This window comes from Sphaerodactylus townsendi, unplaced genomic scaffold (genome assembly GCF_021028975.2).
Source record: "Sphaerodactylus townsendi isolate TG3544 unplaced genomic scaffold, MPM_Stown_v2.3 scaffold_1274, whole genome shotgun sequence".
NCBI lineage: Eukaryota > Metazoa > Chordata > Lepidosauria > Squamata > Sphaerodactylidae > Sphaerodactylus > Sphaerodactylus townsendi.
Window position 1 is genome coordinate 1 of NW_025949820.1, and position 10,942 is coordinate 10,942.

At 51.2% G+C, this 10,942-nt stretch overlaps 1 protein-coding gene across 1 annotated transcript; it reads left to right on the plus strand.

Moving 5' to 3' along the window:
• Window positions 1–1,060: 1,060 nt before the first annotated feature.
• LOC125424871 (golgin subfamily B member 1-like) lies at window positions 1,061–8,033 on the plus strand (the record flags this gene model as incomplete). The annotated part of the gene is made up of 4 exons (XM_048482307.1): window positions 1,061–1,463; window positions 3,592–3,689; window positions 5,989–6,088; window positions 7,960–8,033. Coding segments are annotated over 4 exons (675 nt in total), but the record flags the coding sequence as incomplete, so codon positions are not given.
• Between the last annotated feature and the right edge of the window lie 2,909 nt (window positions 8,034–10,942).

Genomic DNA, 10,942 nt, shown 5'->3' on the forward strand with positions numbered 1-10,942 from the left:
GATGCCCCCTGGTTCTAGTATTGTGAGAAAGAGAGAAAAATGTCTCTTTGTCAACATTTTCTACCCCATGCATAATTTTATAGACTTCAATCATATCCCCCCTCAGACGTCTCCTCTCCAATCTAAAGAGTCCCAGATTGATGTACAGCATGTTTGTTCGATTCCGGTTCATTTCCACCACTTGTCTTGTTGTATATATTGCACTTGGCATTCCAAAAAAGCTTTGAAATGCCACTTGCCAGCTGAACGGGTTTCGAACTCAGCCTTCTAGTCCTGAGCCAAAGATTCTGGCACTCCTGCAACCAGTCAGGGAGAGCCAGACGGTTCTTTTCCCTGAGATGCTGGTTTCCTCAACTATCCTATCTCACAATTTTAGGAGATAATGTCCTCTAACGATTTCTGGTGCTCCTCTCATTCCTTGGCTGAGTAGGGTAATGTCGGAGACTTTCACGGCTGGAATCACTAGGGCGTTGTGGGTTTTCCGGGTTGCATGGCCGTGTTCCAGCAGCATTTTCTCCTGACGTTTTGCCTGCATCTGTGGCTGGCATCTTCAGAGGATCATGGCCATACAGCCCAGAAAACCCACAACACCCTAAACCTGTTCGAGATGGAGACCAAAGCATTTTGGCTCTCTGAAACTTAAAGTGTAATTCACTGAATCCCAGCACAGATCTACAGCTGTGGGATTTCCATATCGGCCTGTTGTGTAGCTGCATTTCATCAGAGTGTCCAAAGGGTTATTTTCTGGCAAATCACAAACTTCTAGACCCATTTGCACTTAGCCATTGTAGTTAGCGTATTAAAACTGCTGGGTGGGGAGTTGATGACATCATTAGAGTTAGCCAATAAGCATCCTCCTTCTCCCAAAGCCTGCAGAAATCCAAATGTTGCCTCAAGACAGAAAAAATGTACATTTGGCATCTTCAGAGGATGTGAAGATCCTCTGAAGACGCCAGCCACAGGTGCAGGCGAAACGTCAGGAGAAAATGCTACCGGAACACGGCCATGCAACCCGGAAAACCCACAACGCCCTAGAGTCCCTTTTGCTGTCGTTTCCCAGGTTCTCTTGGAAAAATTCCAGATGTCCGAGGCAGAGCTGGAGTCCTTGAGGGAAATCTCAGCTTCCGAGCGGCAGCGGTCCCAGACCTTTGTGGAGAAGCTGGAAATGGAGCTAGCAGAGAGGAAGTTGGCTTGTCACCACCTGGAGGAGGAAGTCCAGCAACTCTCTCAGGCGCTGACCCAAGCGAGAGCTGCCGAGGACTCTCGCAAGGAGGAGAGTGAAGCCTCTGAGAAGAGACACCTGGAGGAACTGGAAGAGAAGGACCAGCAAATAGCTGAGCTTCAAGGAGCAGAGAAGGACCTGCGTTCCAGCTATGACGCCCTCCTCGCGGAGAACAACCAGCTGCAGCAGGGTTTGGATCGGTTGATGGAACGCTCTGCCGAGCAGGCGTCCGCACAGCAAGGTCAGGAAACGGAGCTCTCAGCGGTCTGCCGGGTCTCTTTAGCACCTTCTGCAGCTAGAAGGGATTTTGCAGCATCTCTCTCTCTCTCTGTCTTTCTTTCTCTCTCTACTCACCTCCCAAACATTAGGCAGAACTTCCTGACAAAGCAATTCCTCAGTGGAGCACACTTCTTTGGGAGCGTGTCCGGGGGTCGCCGCAATGGCTTGTCCCGGACTCCTTCAGCCGGGGGGCAGGGCCAGCCGGGAGCCAACTGCTGGACCCGGCAATGGCCTGCCCCGGCGTGAGGGCACCGGAGGAGAGGCAGCGAAGGAGGGAGGTGGCCGTGAGGTGGCTCAGCTGAGGCTCGTCGGGCCAGCAGCTGAGTGCGGAGGCGAGGCTGGGAACGCCCTAGAAGCCCCGGCAAGGGCTTATAAGGCGGGAATCGACGGGCGGGCGAGGCTTGGCGCGACGGGTCGTGGGTGGGTGTTGTGGAAGCCGGGAGTTGGAGGCAAAGCAGAAGGAGGAGGCGTGGGAAGAAGGGGCCGGGGGTAGCGAGGGCTCGACCCGGCGGAGAAGGGAGAGAGAGAGGACGGAGGAACGAAGGAGGAAAGCAAAGAGTGTAGAAAGCAAGGAGGTTGGCGGAAGGAAGGAGGAGAGGCAGAGCAGGGACGTCTCCCAGAGGCAGACAACCAACAGCCCGGTGGGAGGCCGTTTACTGGTGGGAGGGAGACTGGCGGCGACACCCTAGCTGACGGGCTGGGAACCCGCGCCTAGGGTAGGGAGTGCCTACTGCGGAAGGGAGGGTGCTTCTCCCATCCCACCCGTTGGCACCCTGTGGTTCAGGCAGCTGACTTCATTGGGAGCCCCAAAGACTGGGGCTACTGACGAGGAGACCAACACCTCGGAAAGGGACGGTGGGACGTCTTGTCAGCCCCGCCCACAGGAGAGGGAGGGAGATCGCCACAGAGGGGGTGGGTTCCCCTTTGGAGGTTTCTAAGCAGAGGCTAGATGGTCACCTGTGAATTCAGGTAGATCACGAGCGGGAGGGCAGGAAGGGGTGACCCAGGGCTCCGCATTCATGACCCCTTCTTGCATGTCCAGGGTAATGCCATTTGTCACTTTGGGGTCACGGAGGAATTTTCCTCCAGGCCAGACTGGCCAGTTGCCCTCTTCTTGCCATAGAGCCAGGGTCTCAGGGGGAGTGGAGAGAGGCGTATGTGAACTTCTTGCCTTGTGCAGGGGGTGGGACTGGATGACCCGGGCAGGTCCCTTCCAGCTGTGTCATTCTGGGATCCTTAGTTTGTCCTGACTGAACGTTTAATGCTGCTTGTGCGAATTGTCTTTTTTGGTGAGCGACATTATTGGACTTGTATTTGGACTTTCATAAGAATGAGCCAGCTGGATCAGACCAGAGTCCATCTAGTCCGGCTCTCTGCTACTTGCAGTGGCCCCCCCGGGTGCCTTTGGGAGCTCACGTGCAGGAGGTGAAAGCAATGGCCTTCTGCGGCTGTTGCTCCCGAGCACCAGGACTGTTAAGGCATTTGCAATCTCAGATCAAGGAGGCTCAAAATTGGTAGCCATAGATCGACTTCTCCTCCATTAATCTGTCCAAGCCCTTTTTAAAGCTATCCAGGTTAGTGGCCATCACCACCTCCTGTGGCAGCATATTCCATATTTCGTGGGATGAAGATTAAGTCCAGCACCTATTGGGTGGGAGGTGGAGCGTCACTCCCTGCGGACGTTGCAGATCCATGGGGTCTTGGGGGTGAATCCAGTGCTCCCTTTCCTGGGAGGAATCTTCCACTGGCAGAGAGGATCCTTTGTAGTGTGTGGGAGGGATTTCTCATTCCACGGAAGCAAGCCATTACACCCAGTCTTATCTTCCTTTCATATGTATTTGGGACATTTCTGTGCTGTCTCTCCGTGGCGTCCTGGTTTCATGGTTTCAGACACATTCGTTTACTAAGCTTGAGGTGCTGAAAACCTGGACTCTTAAGCTAAGACTGTTAGCGATCCCAGCTCCAGTCTGGAGAGCCAGTTTCTCAGGTCTGCCTTCTGCCTTCTCTTGGCACCAGGGCAGAAGGTAGGGTTTTGCCTACTGCAGTGGCTTTGTGATAGGGGAAGTTGATCATCGGTGTTTGTTTTTAAGGGGAGCTTCCTGAGGGGGCCCGGGAGTTGGACCGTCCACAGGCTCAACCTGAAATATTTGCAGTCGGCACACTGGAGTTGGACTCTACACTGGATAAGGTGACTGCTTCATAACAACACGAGGTTTCAAACTCACATTGAGGACCCCTCTTCTAATCCTTCTCTCCTTGGCGTAGGAGGTTAAGAGCTCGTGTATCTAATCTGGAGGAACCTGAATGGATTCCTCTAGCTCTAGTCAGCCTGAGCTGTGGGAGGCTTCTCTGGGGAATTCAGATTAGCCTGGGCACTCCCACACACGCCAGCTGGGTGACCTTGGGCTAGTCACAGCTTCTCGGAGCTCTCTCAGCCCCACCTACCTCACAGGGTGTTTGTTGTGAGGGGGGAAGGGCAAGGAGATTATCAGCCCCTTTGAGTCTCCTGCAGGAGAGAAAGGGGGGATATACATCCAAACTCCTCCTCCTCCTCCTCCTCCTCCTCTTGTTGTTGTTGTTGTTGTTGTTGTTGTTGTTGTTGTTGTTGTTGTTGTTGTTGTTGTTAACGGTTATATTTTTTCCAGCATAGAACCTTGGCCGTCTGTTCCCTTTGACTATTGTATGGCTAGCACCCAAAGAGGAACTAGCCAGGAAAGGAACATCTGCTCCTCCCTTTAAGGAGAAGCAGGAAGGAGGCTGTTAGTTTGTCTGATCGTTATGGGAACGAGGCTGCTCTTTTCCCTTCCTGGAGTTCCTCTGTCCTTGGTGGGATGTGTATCCATTCAGACTGTGCTGAGCACAGCTGAGATCTCAGGGCAGGGGGATCTTGTCCAGACACATCTGGGAGAGACGCTGTGGCTCAGTGGCGGAGTATCCCCTTTGCATACAGAGAGTCCCAAGTTCAATCCTGGTCATCTCTAACTTAGAAAGTCAATAATAAGTATTGAGGAAGACCCCTACTAAGACTCCTGCAAAGTCCCTCCTGTGCCCATTAAAGCAGGTAAGTTTGACTGGCCTTGCCTGGCTAAGTATCGTGAAGAAGAGTTTTAATTTATATCCCCCCTTTCTCTCCTGTAAGGAGACTCCGGCTCCCAATCTCCTTTCCTTTCCCTCTGCTGGCTGCAAACACCCTGTGAGGTGGGTGGGGCTAGAGAACTCCAAAGAACCGTGGATCAGCCTGGCATCACCTAGCTGGCATATGTTGGAGTGCACATGCTAATCCTGCTCTCCAGATAAGCCTCCCACACCTCAAGTGGCAAAGTGTGTTGGAATTAAACCTGCTCCCTCCAGACTAGTGCACCTCGTTTCAACCACCACGCCACGCTGGTTCTCCTGCAGGAGAGTTACATGTGTTTAAATAGTCTCCTTTCCCTTCCTCTCCCCACAACAGACAACCGGTGCAGTAGGTGGGGCTGAGAGGGTTTGAAGAGAACTGTGACTGACCCAAGGAATGTCGGAACTGAAGCAAATCGTGCCCACTAGATAAGAGTCTACCGCTTCAATGGGGGAGGGGGGTATGAAACCCGGTTCCACAGATTAGAATCCCCTGATCTTAACCACTACATCACGCTGGCTGTCATGTGCCTGGCTCAGTCTGGTGACCTTGGGCTAGTCACAGCTTCTCGGAGATCTCTCAGCTCCCACCCACTTCACAGAAATGCATGCAGGGGGGGAAGGGCAAGGAGATTGCAAGCCGGGCTTTGAGTCTCCTGCGGGAGAGAAAGGTGGGAGCAGGAGGGGGAGAAAGTGGGAGAAACAGTGTCAGAGTGGCTAAGAGCAGTGGCTAAGAGTAGGTGCACTCTTGATCTGGAGGTCCGGGTTTGATTCCCAGCTCTGCCGCTTGAGTTGTGGAGGCTTATCTGGGGAATTCAGATTAGCCTGTACAATCCCACACATGCCAGCTGGGTGACCTTGGGCTAGTCACAGCTTCTCGGAGCTCTCTCAGCCCCACCCACCTCACAGGGTGTTTGTTGTGAAGGGGGGAAGGGCAAGGAGATTGTCAGTCTCTTTGAGTCTCCTACAGGAGAGAAAGGGGGGATATAAATCCAAACTCCTCTTCCTCTTCTTCCTCCTCTTCCTCCTCCTCCTCCTCCTCCTCCTCCTCCTCTTCTTCTTCTTCTTCTTCTTCTTCTTCTTCTTCTTCTTCTTCTTCTTCTTCTTCTTCTTCTTCTTCTTCTTCTTCTTCTTCTTCTTCTTCTTCTTCTTCTTCTTCTTTCCAAGCCAGGTACAGGAAGACATCAGCGAAGCCCCCACTTCTCTATCACCCCAACGGCAGAAACACGATCCCAGCGGGAGCCAGGCTAGGGCTGCGGAGCCTTTGCTCAGTCGAAGGTGCCATAAACGCACCTGCTGACTGTTCCACTGCGGTTCAGATGGCCACAGATACCTCCTAAAGTGCCCCCGCTTTGTTTCCTTTCTCCTCAGAGCCACTCACTGGACAGGACAACGGGCCCCCTCTGAAGGAGGAAAGCCAGCCAGAAGACAACCGGCTGAAGGTGGTGGTGGACAAGCTGGAAGCAGAGAATGGTACCTTCTCTCTCATTTTCGGGCCATCATCCCGACTGCTTGTTTAATTTGCTTCGTCGTGTTCCCCCGCTCCCTGCTCACACTCCTCTGTCCCATACTTCCTTATCCTTTCTGGTCAAGATGGGCCTTGGCGTTTTGAGAGCAGGCCCTTCTGGGTCGGCCTCAGGCCCCCGTTCTGCTCTGGTGGGTGGCCTCGGGTGCTGCCGGGCCTCGTGCGCGCAACCTGCGGGCTGGATTTGGGCACGGAACCTACGGATTGACTGGTTCCAAGGCTATTAACGGTAGGAGGTTTTGGAGGACATTGATTGGTTAGGTCGCCATGAGCAGGAGGCCACTTCACGCACAGACGTTGGCTTACAAGCCCGTGTTGCGGTTTCGGTGGGCCAAGCCTCGCGACGAAGGCTGTAGCAGGTTGAAGGCTGGCTGAAGAGTTGCCGTGGATTGGGTGTGGCCTGTGGGCCCACCTGAGCTCCCAAGGAGCCCCGCTGCAGTTTTGTTGACGTCTGTACAATTTGTGTTTTAACTGAGTCACTGTACCAAGTACATTTGCTTTATTGGCATAGACAACAGTACAACAATAATGAAAAACGGATTAAAAAGCATATGCAATACAGGAAATAAACGTTAGGTCGAAGGAAATCTACTGGCATTTAGTAACTTCCAGGAGAAAGTCTGCCACTATCATACAGAGAGAAGGATCAGGGTTAAGAACATAAGAACATAAGAACTAGCCTGCTGGATCAGACCAGAGTCCATCTAGTCCAGCATTCTGCTACTCGCAGTGGCCCACCAGGTGCCTTTGGGAGCTCACATGCAGGATGTGAAAGCAATGGCCTTCTGCTGCTGCTGCTGCTCCTGAGCACCTGGTCTGCTAAGGCATTTGCAATCTCAGATCAAGGAGGATCAAGATTGGGAGCCATAGATCGACTCCTCCATCAATCTGTCCAAGCCCTTTTTAAAGCTATCCAGGTTAGTGGCCATCACCACCCCCTGTGGCACCATATTCCAAACACCAATCACACGTTGCATGAAGAAGTGTTTCCTTTTATTAGTCCTAATTCTTCCCCTCAGCATTTTCAATGAATGCCCCCTGGTTCTAGTATTGTGAGAAAGAGAGAAAAAGTTCTCCCTGTCGACATTTTCTACCCCATGCATAATTTTATAGACTTCAATCATATCCCCCCTCAGCTGTCTCCTCTCCAAACTAAAGAGTCCCAAACGCTGCAGCCTCTCCTCATAAGGAAGGTGCTCCAGTCCCTCAACCATCCTCGTTGCCCTTCTCTGCACTTTTTCCATCTCTTCGATATCCTTTTTGAGATGTGGTGACCAGAACTGAACACAGTACTGCAAGTGCGGTCGCACCACTGCTTTATATAAGGGCATGACAATCCTTGCAGTTTTATTATCAACTCCTTGGCCAAACGTCTCCCACCCAAATGTCGCCTACGTTGTTAGATATGGATCTGATTGTGGAATTGGGTGACACAGCTTTTTTTATTATTATTATTATAAACCAGGTGCCCTAGAGTGGTTACAACACAGGTGGCCAATGTCTGTTCGCCCTCTCTCTGCAGCTAGAGACATGGCTTGAAGTCTTGGGCTCCTGGTCCTTGAAGCTGAGGAGTGGCTGGATGGCTTCAGCACCTCAGACTGTCTTCTGTGGCCCTGGAAAAGTTCCCTGTGACTTCTTCGCTCCCCTTCCGAACTCCTCCTTTGCCACAGTGCTTTCGTTTTCCCACTGACGATAAGAACGGTCTCCTTGCAGCCTTCCTGGTCAGTGCGAACGGCACGCCCTGACCTCACCTGGCCAGTTATTCCAGCACGCTCTGAGCACGGGGTTCCTTCACTTGGGTTTTCTCCTGTCTTTCCAGAGTCTCTGCATGCCAAAGTTGCCTCGTTGGAAAAGCAGCTGGAATTAGCGACGAGCACAGCAGAGTCAAGCCAGGTAACCTTTAAGGAACGAGGAGGACTGGAGCTTGCCAAAGAATCAGGCTTAGCCTCAAAATGGCTTCTCCTAAGCTGCTCTCTTGGCTGTGTCCAGAAATCCTCTTTGCCGTGCTATTATTAGGAAGCTTAATGTGTGTTTGTGTGTGTGTTTATGTGCGGGGGAGAGGAAGAGAAATATCTCCAAATGCACCTTGGGGGTTGGCTGTTTTGTGCACTTGCGCAGCTCTTCCCTCGCTTCCTCTGGAGCAGGGGTAGGGAACCTTTAACACTCAAAGAGCAATTTGGACCCGTTTTCCACGGGAAAAGAAAACACTTGGAGCCGCAAATAATTTTTGACATTTAAAATAAAGATAACACTATATATATTGGGGTTTTTTTTACCTTTTACTCCGCTCATTCTGAGAAGCGCATGGATGTGCCCGCCCTGCTGCCTGCAGGGCGGGCAAGGATGAAGCCGGTGGCTCAGCCTCGCTGGCTGCCGGAGTGCAGACGAAATTAATATATCAAAACCCCCAAGTGCTGAACCACAAACGAGACATGAAGCAAGCAATGCAGATGCTATACAGATTTAATATTGTGAAGTGACAAACGGCACGGAGAGCACCGATCCTGCAAATGGGGCCGAAGGAGCTAGGCTGCGTACAAGAATTGAACCAGAAAGACCAAGCTGGAGACAAATACTAGGTGTCGCAAAAGCTTGACACAAAATGATAACTCAAAGTCCAAACAACAGATGTCGAAGCCCAGAAGAATCAGAGTCAGAGTCCGGGCTTGCTGCTCAATTCTTCCCCATTTCATGGAAGGATGCCATCTTTTTTGGGAGCAGCAGGGGTGTACAGGCGCCCGATCAAAAAGACAGGGAGGGGAGAGGCAGGGCCCAAGGTGGAATCAAGGCCCTGCCAAGATGGAAAACTGGCAGCCTCAGTGGGGGGTGGTAGATCCGCGGCCGGCCTCACCAAAGGCCCGGTGGAACAGCTCAGTCTTACAGGCCCTGCGGAACTCACCAAGGTCCGGCAGGGCCCGGACAGCTGGAGGGAGAGTGTCGCCAGCTTGGTCTTTCTGGTTAGATTCTCGCATGTGATATGGCTCTTCTACTGAATTTGTGGGATTGGCACTCTCCGTGAAGTTTCTCGCTTCGCAATATTCAGTCTGTATCGCATACACATTATTTGTACTGCTTGCTGTGTTGTTTGTGTCCGGTTTATCGTTTAGTAGCCATGTGTTCTGATTTGGTAAAAGGTCGCTGAATGTGTTCACCAGACAGTATCTGTGGTACTGCACATCTTTGTCCGCTTCAGGTCACATATCAGTCTTTTCTGACTCTCAGTCCTAAAAGCTGAGAAACCGGTCTGTATTGTCGAAGACTTTCTTGGCCAGAATCAATTGGTTGTTATAGGTTTTCCAGACTGTGTCGCCGTGGCCTGGTAGTTTTTGTTCCTATCCTTTCACCCACGTCTGTCGCTGGCATCTTCAGAGGCATGTCGGAAACACATCTTACTGTTTCATGCCGTTGAAGATGGCAGCCACAGCAGTGGTGAAGACATTAGAAGAGTAGAAGAAGAAAAATTTGGATTTATATCCCCCCTTTCTCTCCTGCAGGAGACTCAAAGGGGCTGACAATCTCCTTGCCCTTCCCCCCTCACAACAAACACCCTGTGAGGTAGGTGGGGCTGAGAGAGCTCCGAGAAGCTGTGACTAGCCCAAGGTCACCCAGCTGGTGTGTGTGGGGGTGCTCAGGCTAATCTGAATTCCCCAGATAATCCTCCACAGCTCAGGCTGCAGATCTGGGAATCAAACCCGGTTCCTCCAGATTAGATACACGAGCTCTTAACCTCCTACGACTGCTGCTCCATTAGGACCTGAAACCACCAGACCACGGCCACTCAGCCTGGAAAACCCACCACAGCCAGTCAAGCAAATCTCCCCTGGTAGCCCTAAGTCTATGAATGAAATTATGACTGAGAGACAGCAGCAAAGGACTCTGGGAGCTTTATCAGGCCTCTTGTAGGCAGCTCCCTGTTCCTATACCAATTCTGGAAACAGCTGTCGGAGAGATCCCAGCTCCAGAAGGTCGAGCAGCTTGAGGAGTGGGAAGGGCTTTCTCACAGCTGCTCTTCCAAGACCTGAAGGGAGAACATAAGAACATAAGAACAAGCCAGCTGGATCAGACCAGAGTCCATCTAGTCCAGCACTCTGCTACTCGCAGTGGCCCACCAGGTGCCTTTGGTAACTCACGTGCAGGATATGAAAGCAATGGCCTTCTACTGCTGCTGCTGCTCCTGAGCACCTGGTCTGCTAAGGCATTTGCAACCTCAGATCAAGGAGGATCAAGATTGGTAGCCATAAATCGACTTCTCCTCCATCAATCTGTCCAAGCCCCTTTTAAAGCTCTCCAGGTTAGTGGCCATCACCCCCTCCTGTGGCAGCATATTCCAAACACCAATCACACGTTGCGTGAAGAAGTGTTTCCTTTTATTAGCCCTAATTCTTCCCCCTAGCATTTTCAGTGGATTCTCCCTGGAGAAGAAGCAGCCCATTTCCTGTGGAACTGTGGTTGATAGAACCTTGTCTGTGTAGCCTTTTGGATTTGTGACCCTTTGTGGCCACTGGCAATCAGAAGAAAGAAGTGTAGCTGTTTATGATACATACATTTCTGATGTATGTCTGAGAGGGAATTGATAGCAGACACCATCTTGAGCTAACATTAATATTAATTTTATAAGCTGCATTTTAATGGGGTAAGGTTTATTTTTATTGGAGCCATCTTAATTCATATTTATTGTATTTTAAATTGATTGTGCTCTATCTGTACTGTACACCGCCCTGAGCCCTCCGGGGGAGGGCGGTCTATAAACCCAATTAATAATAATAATAATAATAATAATAATAATAATAATAATAATAATA